This window comes from Etheostoma spectabile, chromosome 11 (assembly GCF_008692095.1).
Source record: "Etheostoma spectabile isolate EspeVRDwgs_2016 chromosome 11, UIUC_Espe_1.0, whole genome shotgun sequence".
NCBI lineage: Eukaryota > Metazoa > Chordata > Actinopteri > Perciformes > Percidae > Etheostoma > Etheostoma spectabile.
In genome coordinates this window covers 4603605-4628755 of record NC_045743.1, presented here as the reverse complement: position 1 = coordinate 4628755, position 25151 = coordinate 4603605, and the positions used below count along the sequence as shown (strand labels likewise).

Below are 25151 nucleotides of genomic sequence, written 5' to 3'. Positions count from 1 at the left end.
CACATCCACACTCCTACAACTAAAAGTTGACTAAAAGCTATTGTACGTGTGAATCACAACACTTGCAAGTACGGAGGATTCAACGGTATAACAGCAAGTTTATTTTGGTTAGGATCAGAAACACAGATCATGTCCTGAGGGTGAGATGAGGAGATGATATCAAAATCCATTTAAATATGGCAATGATTAATTGTGGGGTAAATGAGTGGGAGAAATGGTGTGTTACAATGGTCAGTGAATAAGATTGGAGGGGAGCAGTTACTCTCAACAGCAGAGAGCAGCATGGACCATTCCCATGGCAAACTCCAACAACAGGGAGAACACACATTACTGGTATCTCCCATTTTAAAATTCTCCAGTTGCTCAAAAAAATCGTTTCTATTCAATAAAACCTAGTTTTAGTTGAAATGAAAAACAAAAGGCACAATGATTTTCAACTCATTTTTGTCTTTAATATGCACACGAGTTGAAAGCATCAATGAGCCACCTTAAAGAGAGGAATTCAATCTTAAATTTATAAAAAGATATAAACAATCAGAGGCCAAAACGCTGTCTGTTGCTCTTCTTCTATTTTATTTAAAACAACTTTTCATTAGCAAGTAAAAATCTTGCAACAAACATAAGCTTGTATCCAATTCAGATACAAGGCAACAAAATTGTAAATCTTTAAAGTGGCTCGGTCTAGTCTGCTATTTCATGACTGTACACCCTCTCTATAGTTTTGTTCAGTATTAAACAGCCAGTCCCAAAAACAAGCATGGACTGCTCAAAACAACCCAACATTTAAAACCCCAGTATGACCCCCCCCCACCCCCCCACCCTGTCCTGACCCCCTCTCAGTAGTTAGCAGCCAACCAGAGGATCATAAAGTCTTCAAGACCAGGGCTAGGGTTGGGTTCAAACCTTGACACATGGAACCCTCACCCATACACCAACTGGGACATGGGACGGCACATTTTAAACAGCCCGTCACCACTACGAAGAGAGAGAGAGAAAAACAAAACAAAAAAAAACAGCCTGTTCCAATTCATCAGCATGTCATCACAATACATACACAAGTCAAAAATAAAAACATTGAAACAGAAATATTGCTTCAACAAAAACAAAATAAACCCCTCCCCAGCCATCTGTGACAGTAAGGTTATTGTCCATCCAATGACTGTCAGCTGCAGCAGCTTTGTACAGGCTTTATGTAAATATATTCATATAATTCATTAGACGGCAAGGAGGAGAGATACACATCACATTTTTGTACAATTATTCAAATTGAGTGATGACATGTGACCTTTTCATCGAAAAGTAGTTAAGTACTGTAATTAGGACCTGTACTCGTTATATAAGTCTAGTCTTTAAGGAGCATAGGTCCCTTTCTGCAGGCAGACATCAATATGCCTTCTCAGACGTGTGCATAAGACTGAAGAAAAGTAAAAAGTAAAACAGACATATGGAAGCTCCACAGACTCAACCAGAAGAAGCTGAAACATAAACCTAAAATATTGGTTTGAAGAGAGAATTTAAAAGAATTAAAATAAGGTCAGGCTAAGCAATTCGGGTTGATTTTAGCTCAGCTTTTGTTTTTTGCTTTGTCAAAGCCCCCCCCCCCCCGTTCCAAGTTTCACATTACAGGGGAGTCCCAAGCAAACACTTCACTTGATCACAGGACGTGACCGAGCTTGTGCTGCACTAGTGGGTGTCCTGTAGGGGGATAGACGCCAAAGCCGACTTGTTCGTCTTCTCTTAAGTCTCTCCGCCTTCACCTAAAGGTGCCTCCTCCTGTTACAGGTATTGACATCCGCTCTGCTGAATCACAAGCAGGCAGTTAGCAGGGTTTACAGTTGTATATTGAAAAAAGAAGAAAAAAATTATGGCATTTTCTTCACTTTTTTTTTTTTTTTAAACAAATGTTGATAATTAAACAGAGGTCACGTTAAAAAAATTGACGTCATTGAGTCAGAAGTCCCGTCAGTCAGTGTGCCACGGAGTCCTCTCTATGCCTTGGAGCCCTTTCATCCCTCCTTGTGAGAGCAGTGGGGGTCCGTGGTTGATCATGGTTAGCTCTGGGATTAACTGTTTAAACTGGGTAAGAGAGGGTTATTGGGGTGCCTGGCTATCGGTAATCTGTGTGAATAAAGTGTGTTGACATGTGTACTTGTATGTCAGTGTGTGTGCACGTAGGTGAAATAATACCAGAGAACAATCCAGGGGAGGGAAAGCACAAAAATAAAAGCACAAAAACAGCAGTAGTTCTTCCCCATAAGTGATACGATGGCTTCTAACAGAAGTATGCACACAAATCCTAAGTGTCAAAAAGTGTAAATGTGTGTTTGAAATGTGCTTGTGTTTTTGTCTTTGTGAAGACTTGAAATTTGGCAATTAAATCATGCCATGAAGGCTTTTTCTTCCTTCTGGTTTTATTGTGGTTTTCATGTGATATTTCAAAGCACTGGCAGAGAAAACTGACAACCCTCCTGATGCAGGCTGCCAGATGGTAATAGTGCCTGTTGTAAGACCAGGACTCCTATGGTGGGTTGCCATGTTTGGTGAAGGATGACCATTAACAAAAAAAAATAAACACCCTGCAGTGCAGATGTGGGGGTGGGTAAATCCTTCAGTGGTGAGTTTCTTTGTTGAATTGATGGAAGTAAATCCTTCGGTACCAGGTTGCCAGGTTTGAGGAGAGATCAATGAATGTCTGGAGTGAATACAGAGTACCCGTGCAGCTGGTTGAACCAAACATCCTGGCTTTTAGAAATTAAACTCCTTTGTTTGCATGTTGGAAGCTGGATCAAAGTTGAAGGTCCCTCCTTGAGTGGTGTCAGGGATCAAGCTTGGATCTTCATCAATCTGAAAACGACAGTTATGGTGAGATTACGGCACAGGTAGTTGGTGTACGAGCAGAAAAAAACACATGAAGATCACTTGAGGTAAACTTACATCATCTCCTGAAAAGTACTGATCAATGATCTCAAAGGCTAGTTTGTAGATATCTTCATTCTCATGCTGCTGCAAATTTTCTATCTTCTCCAAACCTGAAAAATCGAAACAAGGCCAAACATAATTTCCTGTTATTAACAACATTAACACCAGAAACTAGTCATGTCAGTAACTTACACATTTCAATTATACAATCAAGAAGGTTGTCAAAATATGTACTTGTTTGCGCAATAAGACAGGAAAATAATATACCCAAAACTCTAGTCCTTGGACGAAAAAAATGCACCAATGTTCCCATAAAAAAACAAACATGTTTAATGTATAAAGAGATTAAAACAAATGAAGAGAGCAGACGGGACATAATGCAGGGAAACCATTATCCAGATACCAACCTCCACACTCCTCTATGATCTCAGCAATAGTGCTGGCTTCGTCCCCTGCCATGATGAGGATGTTCTTCAGGCCGTCCAGGACCACCTGCACCACCTGCGAGTCCTTCACCGACAGCAGGTTACAAAACGGGGGGATGACATTCTGCTCCACCAGAAACTCCACCTACACAAACCCACACACACACCGCATCCATACTTGATTACAACATAGGTACATGGTTACAAGTGCGGAACACGTCCTTGTTATTTCACTCAAGTCAACATTGCCTAGTTTCACCCTTCAATAATGGGGACAGTTCTGCCTCTTGAAGAAAATGTGAAATGGCAAGTTAAACATTTACTATTGAAATTATGGAATAGTATATGACTGACTCGCATGGTAGGTAGGGGTTCAGCAGTTAAAATAAACAAACTTATGTTGAATAAAAACTAACTTAATCCCGCATAGTATCTGTAAATTAATAAAAACAAGCTCCAGATTTCTCCATCATTAGTCCCAAAGCCCAACTCACCTGGTCTTTTCTCCCACTGATGGTGAGGTTGCTGATTGCCCACGCTGCCTCCTTCTGTGTACCAAAGTCGCCCTGTAGAGAGACAAGCTGTCACTAAGATGTGCACATAGCAGCTCTTTTCTACAAAAGCATTAATGCCAAGACATAGAAAATTCTAGGCCATGTTTGCATTCAGTGTACAATTCGTTTTTGCCAAGAGTTATGATTCTCTGGCTACAAAACAGAAAGTGTCAATGCACAATAATTTTTAGGATTTATGAAAAAATTTTGCTTTTCCAAAATGTCAGCGTGTTTTACCATTGGTTCAGAAAACTGAATAGAAAGAATAGAGAAGATAAAGCTTTAGGAATGTATATCTTGCTCTTCCCCCATGGACAAACCTTAGCCAGCTGGTGAATGATCATAGGAATCAGCCCAGCATCGATCACAGCTTGGACCTGCTGCTGGTTCCCAGCTGTAATGTTGGACAGGAACCAGACTGCTTCCTGCAAACAGACCAATCACAAATGCTTAAAACCTGCTCTTTATTAGAGCCAGCCACCCACCCACACCCGCTTTCACCGTGCATTTTTACATTACATTTTACTTTGATTGAACTAAACAGGCGATTTTTTTTAGATTATACAGTTCAATTTTTTCAATCTTTGGTAACATTACTTATCATGACAAAACCTAACGACACTTACTAAAAGAAGTGTTACGTCAAACATCTATGACTGGTTTATAATGTTTACGACACGTTCATGACAGTGTCATGTCACTCTTATGTAGATACCTTTAAAGTAAAGTGTAACCCAATCTTTTTTATTTGTAACTCTGGTGTTACCCTTCGATTTCATGAGTATTTTACACTCATCAGTGTATAGCTACAGCACCTTCACAATTAAATTAATGTGCTAAATTCTATTCAAAGCCGTAAGAAACCGGCAGACTTAGAAAATAAACAAAAAAAACATGAAAACTGATGGTGATACCTTGTTTATCTTTTCTTTAGGGTGTGTGAGCAGGTTGGGGAAGTGTGAGAGGACGTCACAGTTGAGCACAACCTGTGTCTGCTCGTCTGTTCCTGTCACAATGTTACCCACCGCCCTCAGAGCTGCTGTCTGCAGTTCAAAGACAAAGATGATAAATACAAAAAAATGTGCTGATTACTTTATTCTAATAAAATTGTGAAATGGTCATCTTCCTGTAGACCAAGACTAATGAATTCAATTAATAAAACAAAGCCTCACCTGAACTTTGACCTCCTGATGGCTGAGGAGAGGCACAAGAAATGGAACGACTCCAGAATCAATGACCATTTGGATCTGCTCATTGCCCCCGTCCGTCAGATAGGACAGAGCCCACACTGTGTCTACTAGGATCTAAACATGCGGACACATGAGTTCGTAAGACTGCAAGTCATTTTTCTTTACAATCTATAAAAATCAGTAAATACAAAAGGACAATCACCCTTCGCTCTGATTCTTACATTTATATCGGTGTGATATATTAGCACACAGAGGGCAGGCAAAATCTGTGGGAAAGAAAAGTAGGTTGTGAGTGGGTTGGATGTAGGTAGAGGTATAGATGGATGAGGTGAATGCAAAAACAGAGCAGAGTAAAAAGGCAAACAAATAAAAATCACAAAGAGGAATAGCTGTCAAAACCAGACTTCAAATGTTGCTTTAAGAGCTTTATAGTTAGAAATTCCCCTGGGTTATTTGGCTACTGAGGCTCTTGTGTGACTCAGCCTGCAGTGACACCGTCAACTGCAAAGCAACACATCCATCTGTCTAGCACATGGAGCCTGCACACATGCATACACACAAACGCACGAACCTCTTGCACAGTTTCCATAGGAGGCGGGGGATCCTTGTTGCGGCAGAGGTTAACAATGACCCAGGTGACATTGCGGAGGAAGGTGATGGGGATTGATGGGTTGATAAACGAGAGCAGGGGCTTGACCACACCCAGGGAGATGACATAATCCCTGCACTGTGGACCATCACCTGGGTAGGCAAGGGGGCAGAGGTTAATATAACTCAACAGCTACATCCAAGCAGTATATATGTGTACACACTTCCATTTGATGACAGTACTTACCTATAATGTTTCCTAAAGCCCATACTGCCTGTTCACATACGTTCTGATGGGGAGAGTGCAGCAGTCGCAGGAACAGGGGCACTGCATCTGGATACACAAACAGAATATCAAATGCCCAAACTTGCCCAGGGTGGAAGGATTGTGAAACTACAGTCACAATGAAAGCCTAATAAAATTAACCCATGACTGCGCCACAACTCTTTTTTTCTAAACCTAAGGAGGTGTATTAACAAAATTGCAGAGAGAAAATTGTGTATTCACTCCAAAAAGATTCCTCTTTATTAGCCAAAGTCAACATGGCCCCTTAAAAATGAAGTCTGCAATTCTGTAAAAGGATTGTTGATATTTGAACTCAACACCCAAACAAATACACCCCTCCCGTCAGGGCTCCTGCAGAACGTTTGCCAGATTTATCGTCCCTCTCGCTCCCACTGCCTGTCTTTATACCTCCACGGCCTTTCCCCTGTCAGTTCATAACAAGAGTTATCACGACACTTTACAGATAGAGTAGGTCTAGAACACACACTATAATTTACAAGGACCCAACAATTCCAGTATTTCCATTAAGTGTGACAGTGGCGAGGAAAAACTCCCTTTTAGGAAGAAACCTCGGACAGAGTCAGGCTCTTGGTAGGTTGTGTCTGACGGGGCTGGTTGGGGGTGTAATGAATAGTGGCAATAACAGTCACAGTAAAAGATAATGGAACAGTGACTAGAAATAGTAGTTTGTAGTAGTTCATGGCATAGCAGGGCACTGCACAGCGTTACAGGGCACAGCAGGACATAGCGGGGTACTGCAGAGCGTAGCAGGATGTAACGGCATCGCAGGACGTGTAGCAGGACCACGGCAACAGAATAGTGTTGTGTGGTTCAATCCGAGCCGCTTTGTTGGTTCCCCATTTACAGAGCCAGGGCTGTGTATGAACACCAGATTTTTTTTTCAAGTGCGCACACAAAACAGACAGCTAGTGAGGAGATATTCACTGAATTTGACAAAAAGTGTAATGGATTAGATCTGCAAATGACATCTTTAAAGCCAAACAACTAATGCGCACTGGCAAATATTTAAGCTATAGTGCGTAGTTTCTGTCGCGCCAATGAAGAATTCTAAGTAATGACAACACTGATGGCGCATCCACATGATCCAGCCTTTTATGATCGCGAGGAATTTTTTACGATAAATTGGTGCCTAAAAATGTATTAGAATGCAGGAATTTAAGTATTTGAAGCTCAAAATTCCATGGGGGACAAACCATAGACCCACACTTAATGTTTCCCCCCAAAAGCAAATTCTGAGCAAGGAAAAACCTTGAATAATAATAAAAAACCTGAGCAGTTTTAATAGGGATCCAGTGGCCTCCAGCCCCCTCAGGCCTGTACCCCTAAAAATGACTTACTGCTTCAATTGAATGAAAAACAAATAAACATGCTTGCTTGGCAGACTGCAGACAGTCTCCAAACACAGCCCGCAGGAAGACAGAACATGGGGTGAACTTACTGGATTTAACCACAGCCTGAGTCTGTGCTGATGTCCCAGAGGCAATGTTGGTCAGAGCCCAAGCTGCTTCAAACTGAAGAGAGGGGCTGCAGGACAGAGAAAAGAAAAGAAAAACAGTTAGGGAAAAAAAAAAAAAAAAGTTAAGACATTATGAAAGCTCATTTAGTTTCCATAGTAGAATGGGACAGAAAAGGAGGGGAATATTAATAATAAATATCGATGTAAACACTGAAATCCCATCCGCCATTAACCAATTTTCAAGGCTAATTTTTATATTTTTCCCAAGCACCTAATACACTCCTCTGTTTTTGGCCTTCCAGTACTAAATAGGCTTTCTAGAGCAATGTGTATCAAACATGTTAATCAAAAGCTTGTTGCTTACTGGAGCATAGTAAAGTTTCTCATAATAGTTTCTTCAAAAAAAAGTTTCTTCATAATCCTTTCATCCATATGAAATCCTGGTAAAAACAGAGTTGATGTGGTGGACAAAACATTCAACGCCGGATCAGGGGGTCTAGATATTGGGCCATTTGGCAAACTGGTGCTGTGCTCAAAAGGGAAAACTATTTTGGTTTTTATTCATTTTTTATTTTAAATGCTGCAACACAAAAAATTTTGGAATCACAGCTGCAGGTGATCCTCACACCGCCTACCAGCCAAATGCTAGTAAATCACAGCAAGTGGTGTTAGGTCTGTCTATTCCGGGCGAGGGTAGCTCACCCGGTAGAGCGTGCAGCCCATATACAAAGGCTTAGTCCTTGTCAAAGCGGCCACAGGTTTGATTTTTCAACATGTGGCTCTTTGCTGCATGTCGTTCCCCCCCCCTCTCTCCCCATTTCATATCTATAGATGTCCTGACCAATACAAGGCCTTAAAAAAAAAAAAAAAATCTATCTACTCCACTAAATCTTTTATCAAACAATGAACCATGATCTGGATTTCCTACTGGTGTCTTAAGTAGGGCTGCACAATTAATACAATTGTAATCACGATCACAATTTTGGCTTCCCACAATCAAATTTGCGTGATCAAGCTATTTTTTAAAAAGCGTCATTTCATAGAACACTCCGGGCTTTTTTTCAAAGCCAACCTACCGCTCCGTTAACCACTGTCTGATCATGAGCCAGTCAGAGTTGTTCCCTGCTCCGCGCATCTTAGTTTCTAGATGTAGACAGTCAGTAGACAGAGTAACGGGAGGAAAATTCAACAGATAGTCGTTTATCTGTCGGTCTCAAGGTTTACCAGTTTAACAGTAAACACAGAAGTTATTGAATGCAACCAACTTCAGTTTGTAGAGTAACAGCGTGTGAGACGGAGCTACTGGACCTGGGCCAGAGATGTGACCCATGGCCAGAATATTATAGTTCATAAAAATGCAGCGCAGTGACGATACAGACATTTCATATGTACACAATGTGTGCAACTATACTGACCCGCCGTTCGACCCGTGCTGGACCCATTCATGATGAATCAGCAGTCTCTCTGTGAGTACGTCCATCACCCTCTCTCTCCCTAGCTCTTTTAGTAAGTTAATGTTGAAAAGAAGTGAAGGAGCTTTCTGAGAGATACATTAAAAAAAATTTTTTTTAAAACCTAGGCTATTTATTTCAGATTGCTAATTTTCATTTACATGTGTTGCAGCTGTACGTACATACAACATACAACTTCAACATAAGAAGAATGTTGCATAATATGGATGTGAAAGCAGTTATAAATAGCCTATGTGACAATAAAATATGTTTTGGTTAAAATCAAATAATCGTGATAATAATCGTGATCACAATTTTGATCAAAATAATCGTGATTATCATTTTGGCCATAATTGTGCAGCCCTAGTCTTGTTATCTAAGATTTGTGATATTGTGATATACCAGCCATTTTGGTTGCCTGTGAACATAGTTTAATCTTCTGCCCTATCATGAATTCACAGATTTAATTTGAAGACTTTTAACTATTCTTGTTTTCTTACAACGGTGCTTCTTCATGCTTCATGCTGTAATTTGCACTGTGGTTCTGTACCTTATGATGTTGTTAGGCTGAGTCGGCTTGGCATCTGCCACAATGCTATGGCAACATAGTGGATAATTACTTTCTCTTGATGGAGGCACATTGGTCATACTGCATTGCTGCATTTGCAACTCAAAGATAACAAATGTCCAACATAGGATGGTGCTCCATGTTAACATGATGCTATCTGTTGTTTGTTGCCATGGTAGAATCCTTACAACTTCTTCCCCCTCCAACTATTCATCCCCCCTGAACACAAGGTCCTGGGAATAGGGAACCCCCGAGAGACGGGAATGCTGTTATATTTGGCTTGGCCTGGACATGAAACTGCCCTGCATGCACCCACACCCACACTCACACAATGTAGTAGCACCAGTAATCCATCACAGCAGTCTGCAGACTTAACAGCTAGAACACTCAGTTCATTGTGTCACAGAGAATTATCACTGAAGAAGTTCTGGAAGCAGACTTACTTGTCGTCCCTTTCCAGGCATTTGACTAAAATGGGCAGGATCCCAGACTTTATCAAGTCGTCGATAGGAGGGTTTCTGTCACTCGAGAGCAGTTTTCTGACAAAGGGTGACAAACATAAATAAAAATTAAACACACACACACACACACACACCACACACCACACACACACACACACACACACCAACACACACACACACACACACACACACACACACCACACACACACCACACACACACACACACACAACCCCACACACACACACACACCCACACAACACACACACACACACACACACACACCACACAACTATGTACTGAAAAATGTCTCAAAAGGTTTGCTTTACTTTGAATCACTGCACCTAATATTTAGTTGCATAACCCTTATTTCTGACAACTGCTTCACATCTGTGTTGCTTGGAGTCAACCAACTTCTGGCAGGTATTCCAGCCCAGGACGATTAAACTAAATTCCACAATTCCTCTGCATTACTGGGTTTGGCCTCAGAAACAGCATTTTGATGTCACCCCACAAGTGTTCTATGGGATTGAGGTCCGGAGATTGGGCTGGCCACTCCATAACATCAGTCTTGTTCATCTTGAATCAAAACTTTGCTCGCTTGCTGGTGTGTTTTGGGTCATTGTCTTGTTAAAAGACCCATTTCAAAAGACATTTCCTCTTTAGTATAACACAACATGACCTCCTCAAGTATTTTGATGTATTGAAACTGATCCACGATCCCTGATATGCGATAAATAGGCCCAACACCACAGTATGAGAAACATCCCCATAACACGATTTTTGCACCACCATGCTTTGCTGTCTTCACAGTGTACTGGGGCTTGAATTCAGTGCATGGGGGTCGTCAGACAAACGGTCTGTGGCCCCTAGAGCCAAAAGGAACAATTTTTTTATTATTCCACAGAATGTTGCGCCATTTTTCCTTCGGCCAGTCAATGTGTCCTTTGGCAAATTTCAACCTATTCAGTACATGTCTTTTTTCAGCAATGGGACTTTGCGGGGGCTTCTAGCTGATAGTTTTGCTTCACATAGCCTTCTTCAGATCGTAACAGTACTCACAGGTAACTTTAAGTCTTCTTTGATTTTCCTGGAGCTGATCATTGGTTGAGCCTTTGCCATTTTGGCTATTCTTTGATCCATTCGAATGGTAGTTGACCGTTTTCCCATGTTGCTTAGACTTTGGATGCCATTTCAAGGCATTTGAAATCATTTTGGCTGAGGAGCCTATAGTTTTTCTGCAGTTCTTTATATGTTTTTCCCTCTCCCATCAACCTTTTAATCAAAGTCTGCTGTTCCTCAGAGCAATATCTAGAACAACCCACTTTGCAGAGTATTTCAGTGTGAAATGTACTATACCCAGCATGCTCAACATTTACTTACTTCCTTAAATATGGGCCATAATTGACACCTGTTTCTTCAGAGAATCAATAACCTCACTAATTGAACACAACACTGCTATTATTTTGAACATGCCCCTTTCAATTACAGATTCAATTACACAGAATTAGAAGCATGCATGTCATGCAGGGTCTGTTGGTTTTCTATAACTCTACAACACTTACTAGTAAATTATTTGCCATGTAGAAATATCACTTCTACCAAAAATGTGATTTATGAGGTTAGATATATAAGACTGCTATTATTTTGAACACAACTGTATGTGTTCTACCAGTCACTCACCTGGCTGCCTGTACAGCACTGAGCTGGACAACTGCATTATCACTGGTAGCGTTCTGTAGTGACAAGAAGTGAAGGCCATGATAAATGTCAGCACAGCATAACTAAACAGTAAAAGGAACTATTGCTGGTGGTACATTTGGGAAAGGCAAATTTATAATAGAAGACTTCACTGAACTCTTACCTGTAAGATGGCATCAAGCGTAACATTTTGCTGTACAAAGAGAAATGCAAAGGAATGTTAGCAGGCATAGTCAGATTTTTCTAAGCATACTTCAAATCAACAAATATGAATCACACCAACAGTCAATTGCAGACGCCCGACTACAAAACAGTGCATTTCCCTCCTGTCATTAGGATGCAGTGGGGACACAAAGAAACATTTTGTATCTCATGCTGCTCAGATAACACTTTTGCTATGTAATATGCAGGGCGCTGTATGGATGCAAATTATGAAAAACATGAGCAGATATTTTTAAAACTTTGCAGCAGAACTAAAAAATGTAACTGACCCTTGATCAACACTGCTTTACATAATAGGTTAAACTTATGTAAATGTAATTTTTGTTTACAAGTCTATGTTGAGACTTAAGCAGCTTGCACCTTGGTATCTGACATGAAAATTAGTAATGTAGAATATGCAAAACTCTTGCTGGATGAAGGACATTACAATGAGCTACACCCTCTCTTTTCCTTACTGTAGGGCTGAAAGAATATTGCGGAAGTCCCACCCCACTTCCAGGCTAGCTTGCTTCAGAACCAAGTGATATTTTTGATTAAAATATGTCTCCCTACTAATGGAAGGGCGCTAAAGTTTGAAACCTCATCAGTTTAACAATAATAGCATTAGCTTTCAACACAGCTCTAACACAACTATAACACTGCGTTTGTGTCCAACATATAAAACTTGAAGTATGAAGCGTTAACAATAACATTGGACAAAACATCTTGGATCTGTGGTGACACACAGTCATCCAGGTACATTACACATTACCCACATTATTATCTTTGGTGGAGAAACTAGAAGGTATCCTGAAATGACATTATAGCAGCAGGAGAAGGAACTGCAACCCTCAATTATCTGCTTTAGTTTAAAGATAAATGTCTCTGCACTTTTTCATGCCAAAGCAGTTCCATGAAGGTTGATGGCATTTCATTTGTAGTGCTCAAAACAAAGAAAATGACATATTGAAGAAAAAAAACAGCAGATTATGTTTCTAGAAACATTATACTTGTTTCTCAATTGTGTGGATTATCCTGAGAAAATGGAACATTATTTCTGGAAAAGACATAATTTCAAAGATAATTCTTCATTGCTGTGAGGAGCACAAACAAAATTTCATTCAACTCAATTGTACTAAGGTGTGCCAGAAATTGACAACTGGGAGCTCCCTGTCTTTATGAAAAATGTGTGATACGATTGAAAGCTCCATAACAGCCAGTAAATAAACAGTGTGGTGAGATTTTTTTGTCAGCTGTTTTTTTTTCCCAAGATCAAGAATAAACTTCGAGTCTCACCTTAGGAGAAAATGTTTTTTGTAATGTGGGTGAATTGGCCCATTGAAGTTTGAAATTATAAATATTACTGACAGACAACACTTATATCACAAAAACGCTTTGATATTTAATTTGCACTGTAAATGTTTTTATTTGGGAGGAAATCCCAGTAAAACAGACCTTTCCCCAAAGACACATTTTACTCTCACTGAAGCTGTTCAGCTACTGCTACTTGTGTGTATCTACTGTGTACACTTGTGTATCTACTTGGTGACTACTGGTGTATCTGTGACCCCACACACACACACACACACAACACACAACACACACACACACACACACACACACACAACACACACACACCACACACACCACACACACACACCAACACACACACACACCACACACACACACACACACACACACACACACAACCACACACACACACACTTACTCCTTTAAAGTCTGAGTCTACATCAGAGTCATCCAGACTCTCCTCCTGCGGGACATTTTCTTCTTCAGTAGATGTTCATCCCGTTTGTTCTGACAAGAGGAAAAAAGAAAGAAAAGCAATGAGCGTTCATTAATGCATTCATGACTTCTTAAAGTGACAGTGAATATAGACCTACTTCAAAAAACAATTGCTCTTTCCCAAACTTTTACTTTCTGGAGTGTAGCCTACATGTTAGAAATCCCCTTCATAAGTGACTGAGTCAGAGAAATCTGCCTGCAGGCTAGTCTACAAAGCAAACACACTCATCTTTGAAGGACACTGCACCTTAACCCTCTAACCCTCTCAACATACTCAGCACCCCCACAATCATTCAGCGCTGAAACACAAAGACATGGACATGCAGACAGGAAGAAAGACCCACACATCCCACCAATCTTCAGGGCATGTCAGCCAGTGGTAGGAGGAGATTCCCTTGCCCTACATTTCTGTGCATCATGCTGTTGTGCGTCACTGATGACTAATCAGCTAGTGCAGTGCTTCTTGCTACTCTGATCCAGCTAAATGGAATTTGCTAGACTTGCTAGACCACATCAGTATTTTATAGCAATGACGTTATATGCTTTGACACAACGTGTATCATAGCATGTGCTTGTTTGCCACTATTCTTAGACAATCTCTGGAAGCACAATGCTGCAGAATCCATCAAGTTTTGTTGATTAGAATTACCACCTTAGACGGCCCTATACCAAGACATGCCTTTGTAAGTGAATCTGTCCACCGTCTAATATGCGGTTTACATGCCGTCTCAACGGTGTCCCTTTTGTACCATGGACTGTCAAAAACACATTTCTTCAGAGCAAAAGGTTGATTAAAATTTAGGGCTGCACGATTGTGGCCAAAATGATGATCACGATTATTTTGATCAATACTGAGATCACAATTAATTATCACGATTATTTGTTATTTATTATTTTATTTTAACTATCTCTGAAAGCTACTTCCCTTGTTTTCAACAATAACTGATTAAAAGAGCTAGGGAGAGAAGGGCAGTGCAAAGGACGTACTCACAGAGTGACGGCTGACTCATTATGAATGGGTCCAGCCGGCTCCGTCTCACACGCTATTATTCTACAAACTGAAGTTAGTTGGATTCAATAACTTTTGTGTTTTTTGCCGTGGGCGCCGCAATAGCAGAGTTACCAGCGGAAACACTGGTACAAATACAGGTTTGCCTCTCCAGCTTAACAATATACTGCTGTGTTAATAATAATTAAAACTGTGGACAAATGTCAGAAGCGTGGACCAGCGGCCGCTGTGACTCTCCATGTTGCCGGGGAGTCGTAAGTTAGTGAATGGGGGCGGCGCTGCGCGGAGAGTAAGAGATCCAAACACAGGCACGGCTTTACAGAAGAAATGGGTCATATAACGCAAAATTAAACCATATCAACAACATTGCTTCGGATGTGAGGATATTAGATGCCTACCTAGAAAAAATTATTAGTCGCACTCTAGAGCCCTGTGAGCTAACAGACGCTAACTAGCACTGGTCACTGCTGTTTTTGAAAAACAACACAGACGGGACAAAATGTTGCGTTTACTAGTAAACTGGTAAACCTTGAGACGGACGTATGACCGACTGCTATCTGTTGTGGAATTTTCCTCATATTACTCTATTCTCTGTGACTGTCTACATCTAGAAACTAAGCTGCGCGGTGCAGGGAACAACTCTGACTGGCACATGATCAGACAGTGGTTTACGGAGCGGTAGATGGGCTTTGCAAAAAAAAACAGAGCATTCTATGAATGGAATGACGCATTTAAAATATCGCTTGATTACGCAAATTTGATCATGGGAAGCCAAAATCGTGATTGTGATTAAAATTTAATTAATTGTGCAGTCCTATTTAAATGTTTGTCATTTTGTGAGGCACCCAGTTCCAAGGATGAGAGGGCACCTTCTTCCTCCGCAACCTGCATTTGCCTTTCCTATTCAAGGAGACTAAGAAGGAGAAACTCTTAAAAATAGCATTTGACTTAACTAATGAAAATAAGACTTGTAGGCTAAATTTATCAATAAGGCAATAGATAATCCTTACTTAAATGCTGATTAAATGTGCTGTGGATATTCGTGCCCAATGGAACACCACTTCACAATGTGGACTTTGTTGTGGATATAACTCTTATCGATGACTCTGATCTGATGATCTCAGTGCGGTATTTCTCAGTCATCAGGTGTAATCTACAAAGAAATATTTTCACTTAGGAAAAAAGTGATAGTTGTTAACGTTGTCAGATATCACATCAAATTAAACAAAGAACTCTTAACCCAGATGTGACTGATCTATTAATCTGTTATGAACCCAAATCTGCCTCCAGCTGTGTGTGAAAATAAAAATCTCAGGTGCATCGGCAAGTTTAAAGGGTGCATGAGAGAACTGATTTCACAGTACAAAAAGCAGCACACAAAGACAATGCAACACTTAAACACTATTAAACTATATTCAACCTTTTAAGAACCATAATTTCAATGAGGCTGAAGACAGTGGGACTTATTCTAACGAACATAGGACAAACGCTGCAAACATGAACAACGCTGCAACCCACAACCAGAATACAGGTGCCAAGTCTGATGTTACCCAGTTACCCTTACAGTCTGAAGATTTGACCACTAAAATTGTTTTTGTTCTCACTTTTAAACAGAAAATGTATTAGTATGAGCAAGAAATATCCCACCAGGCACTGTCACAGCATACACAAAGGCTGTCCCCAAGTGACAGTCAATAAAGCATCTCTGAAGTGTCAAACCACATGCTGAAGTTAAGGATCAACTCCTTCTGACTATTGGAGACTTGTTTGCGTACAGAAATTATGATTATACTTAACACAATTACATTAATATCAAACATGTCTTGTATAAGCAGGATGAGGTTTTGCATTGGTAGAAAACTGCATAGTCTTAGGGTACAAAAACAATGTTTATGTTTGAACAGGTTATACCTCAGAGATTGCACGAGCAGACAGAACAATAGTTGGAAATGTGGTATAGAGCATTCTGCAGGATGCAAGCATGCTTGTCTCAGAGTGCAATCAAGAGAAAATGACAAAAACATATCTTCGGAGGACTCATCGCAAGATGCAAAACCCCTTGTAGAACTTCAGTTGAAAAAAGCCGGGTTAGTTAGTTGTGGCAGTAGAGCTGGGCAATATTTTTGACCAAATACCTCGATGTTGATATTGCAACGACATTGTGGGGTTGACTATTGGTGCTTTCACAAAATATTTACACAATGAGATTTGAGATAGATAATTATCTGTAATGTGGATATAATGACTAAGTGGGAAAAGGCAAGCAATAGAACAGCTACTGAGCCTGGTAAACTCATCACCGTGATCACAAATTGCATCACCTTACTGTAATGCAGCTTTTAAAACCAGGAAAGAGAACACTAGATGATATCTAGTTTCATATATCGATGTCGATATAATATTGATATATTACCCAGCCTTATGTGGTAGTCTAATAGGTTCTTATGTATTCTACAAAGTGCTACATAAAAAGGATGCCTCAAAGGACCAACGTACCAGATAGACGGAAAGAATTATGTGGAGGAAAAGTGATTCAAGTTGTACCACGTTATCTGTGAAACCTGGTGCTGGTAGTACTTATGCTTGGGTTGCTGCCAGTGGAACCAGCTCACAGCTGACGGTTAGAGCAGAATGAATGCATGTCACGTTTGTTCAGTTCAAATTTGATACATCAAGGGCACCCGGGTTGCACAGTTGGTAGAGCGGGCGCCTGTATATAGAGGTTCACTCTTCGATGCAGTTGGTCCGGGTTCGACTCCTACCTGCAGCCCTTTGCCCAAAAAATGCCCAAAAAATAATCTTAAAAAATTACTTAAACTTTGATTCCTCAAATCTCTTTTGGCAATGGCCCAATCCCAAAGTCCGGACTCACAGACTCACGGACTTTGGTGCGCGTTTTCGCAAAATACGGGGCTAAGGGTTTAGGGATGTCCCAATGTTGAATTTCAAAGGGCTTAAGGGTTTGAGTATACACTTACTGACCCCTTTCTGTGACTCTGCACCAATGCAGATGTCACGAAAAGGAATTACCCACAGTTCAAAGACGTTTACCGCGGAGACCATAGAGAAATCCAGAAATTACAAAAGGACAACAGCACGACACATGACCACAGAAAGGACCTGTTGTCCAGCTTGAAAAACAAGAATATGAAAAGATTTGGAATAGTTGGGTGGCAGTAGCTCACTCCCTAGGGAGTTGGGCTGGGAACCGGAGGGTTGCTCGTTCAAATCCCCGTACGGACCAAAAGTATGGTGGTGGACTGGTAGCTGGAGAGGTGCCAGTTCACCTCCTGGGCACTGCCAAGGTGCTCTTGAGCAAGGCACCAAAACCCCCAACTGCTCGGGGTGCCTTTCCATGGGCAGCCCCCTCACTCTGACATCCCTCCATTAGTGCATGTATAGGTCCTGAGCATGTGTGTGTAATTCAGGGCTTGTTGTAATGTGTGTAATAACAACAGAGTGTAAAGTGTAGTTTCCCCTTGTGGGATTAAATAAAGTATAATAAAAAATAAATAAATAAATTAAATTAAATTAAAAATCAGCCAGCCATCTCCTGTGCCTTTGCCGTGTAGAAAGCAACAAACTTAAAATGAAAATTCCCACACCGGCAAATGTCAGCAACATCTTTGTTATTAAACATCACCAAGGTAATATGTAATCTTGTGAAGTGCTGTCCTAATCCCATTTATACCTATCTGAGTTCATGTGGTCACACACGCTCACTCACTCACTTAGCACCTGAGATAAATTAAGTCTGTGAGTCAGTCCTTAGTCCTCAGGGCTCACTTTGGGATTGGGCCAATGTCATCGTAAAGCAGAAGCTGTACAATGATCCAAAGCGCATTTCCAAACCCACCCCCTGAACTAACATCAATCCAACTGAGCATGGGTCTCACTTACTGAACAACATAATGAAGGCAAATATTCCCTGCAACAAGCAAGACGTTAAGACACCTGCAGCTTGTGATGTTTGTGATTGGTCATAGACTTGGGCAATTAGTGATTGCAAAGAATATGCACTCAAATCTATGTGACAATTCCTACACCGTTCAGTTGATGTATAGATGGTAACAACCTCACATTTAAGCTGAAAGTTGGCATTTTACTCTTATTAGTCCTAGATTAATTTTTAGCCCATGGTGCAGAATAAAAGGACCAAAACAACCCAAAAAATGTCATAAGCACAAAACTGGTCATTGCACAATGCCTACTAAAAGCCCCCTTGTCCATAGTTTGCAGCTACAATCAACACAGATGATAACACTACATCCTCTTTCCTTTCAATTCCATCATTGTGTTGGAACAGTGGGAGTGCAGCAAATCAACAACAAACATGGTAGCCTGGTAACAAAAACTCATCCTGGCCCAACATCATTTGGCAACAAACTGTGTTGGCCATATGGAATACATGCCGAGTATTAGGGCTGGGCGATATGGACCAAAAGTCATATCCCGATATATTTAGGCTGAATATCGATATACGATATATATCCCGATATTTTTTCCGCAAATGTTTAGTCACAAGTCAAAGCCAAATATGACATGTCAAAAGTAGTTTTATTGAAACCAGCAATTTCAGTGAACAGTTGCAAAATCAAATGAATAAATAATTAACAGGTTTCTTCACCTGCTTCATAAATAAAAGCTCAGCTGTTTAAATAAAAATAAAATGTAAAACATAAATACTGTATACAACAGGAGTACCTTTTTGATATGCTCACCGGTGTGATCCTGGGGGAAATAACTTGTTTGAAGACACGCTGTTTTCATCTCCCATTTCATCTCCCCTCTTGAATGAAGTGAACTGTCACGCTCATGTAAGACTCACATGTCCTGCTCGACCACATATCGCTGGTCAACGCAAAATGAGTGACGTTAGCGAGCCGGTCAGCACGGCTCTGCCTGACTTCAGTGTACGTTAGTGGCAGTGCTTCTCGTGCAAAGTAGTTGCGACTGGGAAGCTCATATCTCGGGTCCATCGTTTTCAGTAGCTTCTTTAATCCGACTTGTTCCACAATTGCAATAGGGGCCATATCTTTAGCGATGTGATAGGACACGGCTTTAGTTATAGTACACAGCTTGTCACTTTTCTTTTCATAAGGCACACGGCGGGTAAATGAAGTTTGCAGTGAACTTTGTTTCGGGGCTGGAGCTTTTGGGGTTGTCGATGGCTTGCGGCTGGGGCTTCTGCAGCGCGCAGTTTCACACACACTTCGTATTGCATTTTGTGTCACTGTTTTAGGTGGTGAAAAAGATTTGTAGTGCTTCGACCCCTGGCTGTAATTTGTTTATGGCACTCCTTACATATAACGTGCATTTGTGCTCATCTGATTCTTTGAATCCGAACCATCTCCAATTTTCTGAGCCACTGCTTATTCTTTTACTAACCGATTCATCCTCCGTACGCTCCGCAGACGTGTGTGCTTCCTCCATGTTTGTTAAAGAGTGTCTGTTCCTGCCCCTCCCCCCTCTGTGTATGAAAGAGGAGGGGCGGGGGCGTGGGGAGCAGTGCAGAGAGCGCCAGGGCAGTAGCTTGCTTGGAGGATCACAGCGTAAATTTAAACTATATCGATATATGCGATATGGTCTAATTCCATATCTCATTAAAAAATATATCGATATATTTTTTATATCGATATATCGCCCAGCCCTACCGAGTATAATACCTTATAGCTTGAGAGACATACCAAACAAGTATTTTCGATGTGTAATTAACACACTATGACTGTTAATTAACTCTAACTATTTAACTGTTACCTATTAACTGAATATGGGGGGAGGAAATTAAACAGGTGTGCTTCCAAACATAACTGACAAAAGGAAACCAAAAATGCACAGGTGAATGATGTTTTGTTAACGTTTGAGCCACTTCACTTAAGGGCAAGCAATATCTTTGATATTAACAATGAATTAAATGATTATTATTAAGCCTAATTTGATCCCAGCCAACCCCCCCCCCCCCTTATATTTTCTTTTTTTAAATGTTTACTTATTTAGGTGTATTTGTTTTATTTGCGAATTGTTGTTTTTCTGTCTTTCTGGCCCAGATTGCTGTATAGTGTGTGTTTAGTGCTGTTACATGTTGTTAAATGTGGTGTGTTTCCCACATGAAAAAACAATAACAACTTTAATTATAAAAAAACAAAACAGTTAATTAAATGGCTAGTGGTGCCAGGTGCAATAAACTTAAACAGCCAAACTATTATCTATAGATTGAAGGGTTGCTTCCTAATGGCTCTCAGCATATAATGGTTTGGGTTTTTTTTAGTTTATTTTCTCAGTTGTCTAGGAGCTGAGACAGATTTATAATACTTTGACTAAGTGGTGTGTGTGTGTGTATGTTTGTGTGTAGACAGATGATGCCTCTTTTCTTACCTTTCTCAACTCAACCGTCACCTCATTTCGATGTCTTCTCATAGTCTGCAACAAGAAAAGAAAGACAGCAAATGAGAAAACATTCGTTTTTTGACAGTTTTGAGGAATTCTACTATTTAATGCGTGGAACAAGAATTGTTGGTTACATGTACAACAAATTTGCCTAATAAATCACAAAATATGGGCAAAAGATATCAAGTTGTGTCTTTTCCATTAGATTGCACGCCTCAATAATACAAGTAATTTGGTGACCTCATAACCGAATAAAAATGCGAGGCAAGTATGACTTTTTCAGTTTAGGCATAAATCTTTGACTGAATCTTGAAAACAGAAACCACAACCAACATACATGAAGTTAAGAGATCTATAAAACAACTAAAAAAAGACAGCACAAGCAACGAGAGACTGTCTATTGGGTTTGCAGTTCATCCTGAAAGTTTGAGATGGTCTAAGATCTTGTGACTGTTTGAAGAGGTTCATGTTGCTTTCCTAAATAGCCTCTTATGTCATCTGGGACAGTCATAACTCAGGAGGCTGTGGAGCAGAGAGGTGTCTCCCAACCACTGATAAACAACATAAATGCCATTACATTAACCCAAACAAAAATGTCCCTTAAACAGCAGAACATCAAATACAGCATAAAGGTCCAGCCTGGATGTCTAGAGAAGTGAATGCAGTAGACTTTAATTGGCTTTATTTGCCTAATTCTATTGGTGGTTGGCTGTTTACCCAAAATATGAACATTTCCTAAAAATATATATATGCCCAGATTGCTGGAGTACATATAGGCACCACAATAGATACCTTAAAAATGAAATCAGCAGTTTTGCAAGGCAAGAAAGATATGGTATTAAGAAATGCTTGACCAATACAAGCCATTAACACATGCTATATGAAATCCATGTGAGACTTCACTGCTTTGCAAATCAAAGTTCCTAATTATGTCATGAAAAAAGGGCAATCTGTTATGCCTGACCTACAAAAATAAAAACCCAAACAGGCATTTTTTCCCACCCTGTAGCCAGAGTCATCAATTTAGAAAAACTCAAATTCCTGCATAGGCTCTTAAGGGGGCCCAGGTCAGACGTCCAAGATTCCTGGAATAGCATGAGGGATACAAAGTATGTCTGTCATGTAGCCATGTGCTTGTCACACTCACACTGACTCCAAGTTTAAAAAAAAACACCTTTTAGGCATTTGAGGGTCAAAACAGTACCCCAACAGATTTTGCAGAGCCATTTTCAGAAATACCTTTGTTTGGGTCTTTGGTGGTAAACCAATAAGGCTGAAAGAGTTGCATTTTGATAAAGTATATGTAAAATACAACCTCAACACGTTAAGATACTATTTGTTGGTTTGACATCTTGCCTTGGTCCAACACTGTTAGCTTCCTTTATCTTGTCTGAACACAGTCTTTGCCAAATTGTTTGGTCATCATGTCACTGGGCATTAAAGACAAATGCTGTCAAAGAGATTTATAATTAGACTTGTTAGTTGAATGATGCTGCAATACCAAAGTGTTTTGGACTGTGAGTTTAGTAGCAGAGCATATGGTATAACATTACTACTGGTGGTGGTGGTTATGTGACTTGACCAACAAAAAAAAATTTATATATAGCAATAATATATAGCAATGTCAACTTAAAAGTCTAACTACTGAGAAATGTGTGAGATAACATTATAACGTTAGACCAAGTCATTATAGTAGCCTACTGCTGGCTCAATGTTTAAAATTCCAATTCAGTAACTTAAAATGTTTAAGTTAGACATTTTTAGTTAGTTCACGTGATGTCGTCTCTTTATCTTTTTTATTTGCTCTTTTTTTTTCAATTTATTTATGTTATTATTTGATTGTATTGCCTCATACTTGTTATATTGACCTCTGGACATCCTGCTTTTGGCTTGCTTTATCTGTCAAAGAAAACTGTTTTAATATACACAAAGTTACTATTATACAACATTTGTCGTGTTTCACATCTAAGAAGACCGTAAAACTAAAGTCCTCGCATCGTTACAATCCAGCTGAGTGTTTAGTGGCTCACCTGGCTTTACATGCTCTATTTGCTTGACAACGTTAGCAAGCTAACAAGGAGGGGCAGTGTTTGGTTAGGGTGGATGTGGACCAACCATGTGATTCCGCCTAAACCGATGTTTTAATAATAATGACAAACCTATGTAACGTTCACAGCTTAACGTAAGTGTTACTCGAGTCCATCTGCCTGTAAAACATAGCAAATGTCAAGATAATGGTGCAAGCCAGGCCCAGTCTTTCTTGCAACCGGCGTCCATCCAACTAGCTAGCTGGCTAGTTAACGTTAGCTGACAGTGACAGCTACATCCTCTCTTGCTCTTAATTCTCCCAATTTCAACGGTCCGCCTGTCATGTTGCTTACTCTTTACAAAACATATTCTGAATATTGGTAGGCCACTTGTGTTAGCTGCATAACAATGATCCTAACAGCTTAATATCGGGGGGGAATAGACCGTTAACAAGATAGGCCAATAAGCACTTTTGATGGCGAACTCTTCACGTTAGCTTACGTTAGCTGGCAGCTGCAGTCGGGCCAGGCTCCCTAACGAGGCCCAACGACTATCGTTTTCTACGCAAAACATACTCGATTCATGTTGTGTACACTTGCATGTGTATGTCAGCTCACCTCGACATCACGCCCTTTATTTTTAAAGCTCTTGATGCGGTGGTTTTCCAAGCCGGCGTTTTCTGCCATGGCTGTATGTTTTGCTATTACTCCGGCTTTCGGGATATCCTCCGTGAAAGACGAGGCACGGCAGCTCCTGCGCCGTTGCTGCTGGCTCCGGAGAAGGGGAGGAGGACGACGTACGTACGTAACAGATAGCCGAGTGAGGGGAGGAGTGAATCCGAATTAGAAAGTATTTATTTATTAATTGCGAAGTAACGAACAGAGGGAATTAGCCCTCGTGGCATGTGCATACTGTATCAAAAGGAAATGAACAGCAAACAATAAAGCAAAGTACTGCAACAGACAAGATCATATAGAATAGCTATTATTACAATAAATAATCGATATGTAACTGCCCGAGGAGATAAGGCTTGCTGGATCACTGACTTCTTTTATATCACTTATTAAAACACATTAGTACTTGCTTTCATGCGATGCTATCTTTTTATTGTTTTTGTATCCTTTTGCTTTTTGTCTGTTCATCGCCACTATAGGCCTACTGACTGTCCTCCTAACTTGCTATTTCCACTTATATATATTATATATATATATATATATTGGGGGTGTGATGAACAGTGGCAATTATAGTCACAATAAATGGTGGGGAGTAGCATGACATGGTATGACATAGTATACAGGGTGTAGCATGACATAGTATGACGTAGCAGGGCGTAGCTGGACATTGCAGGGCACTGTGCGCCATAGCAGGGCATATCAGGGCACGGCAGAGCATAAAAGGGTGTAGCAGGGCGCCTAGCAGGACCACGGCTGCAACCATTTAGGTGTCAGCCAAATCCAGGGAAAACTGCGGGGCAAGAAAACATAAGGGCTCCAGGGAACAAGTTCCCCAGAGCTAGGTTTGTAACAATCATTTACCCACAGATGAAAAAAAAAAAAGAGAGAGGAGCTCAGTGTGTCAAATGAAGTCCCCCGGCAGTCTAAAACTATAACAGCATAGCTAAGAGCTGCAGAGAAGTAGAGATAGGGAGGGGGCACGCCATGACTGTGGCTACACACCCTCCCCCACCGGTCTAGGCAAACGCTGCAACTCCTCACTCCTCATTAAGCTTTATCAAAGAGGAGAGTTTAAAGTTTACTCTTAAAGGTGGTGATGGTGTTTGCCCCCCCCCCGAACCCAGACTGGGAGATGGTTCCACAGTAGAAGAACCTGAAAAGGCTCTTGCTCCCATTCTACTCTTAAAGACTCTAAGAACCACAAGTAACTCTGCATTCTGGGAGTGCAGTGCTCTAGAGGGACACATGAGCTTTTTAAGATATGATGGTGCTTGATCATTTAGAGCTTGATAGGTCAGGAGAAGGATTTTAAATTCAATCCTAGATTTTACAGGATACCAATGCAGAGAAGCTAAAACAGTAGAAATATGATCTATTTTCTTAGTTCTTGTCAAAGCAACTGCTGCAGCCTTCTTTATCAACTAGAGA

At 40.5% G+C, this 25151-nt stretch overlaps 1 protein-coding gene across 1 annotated transcript; it reads right to left on the bottom strand.

The window, feature by feature from the left end:
* Window positions 1-427: 427 nt before the first annotated feature.
* Window positions 428-23924, bottom strand: LOC116697754 (karyopherin alpha 3 (importin alpha 4)). Its single transcript, XM_032529211.1, is given in 18 exon segments — window positions 428-2844; window positions 2935-3029; window positions 3327-3489; window positions 3839-3910; window positions 4219-4323; window positions 4813-4941; window positions 5071-5202; window positions 5310-5354; window positions 5660-5829; window positions 5924-6010; window positions 7422-7507; window positions 9902-9997; window positions 11601-11653; window positions 11782-11811; window positions 13549-13607; window positions 13610-13637; window positions 21010-21054; window positions 23667-23924. Coding segments are annotated over 18 exon segments (1563 nt in total). The 5' UTR covers window positions 23736-23924; the 3' UTR covers window positions 428-2745.
* Between the last annotated feature and the right edge of the window lie 1227 nt (window positions 23925-25151).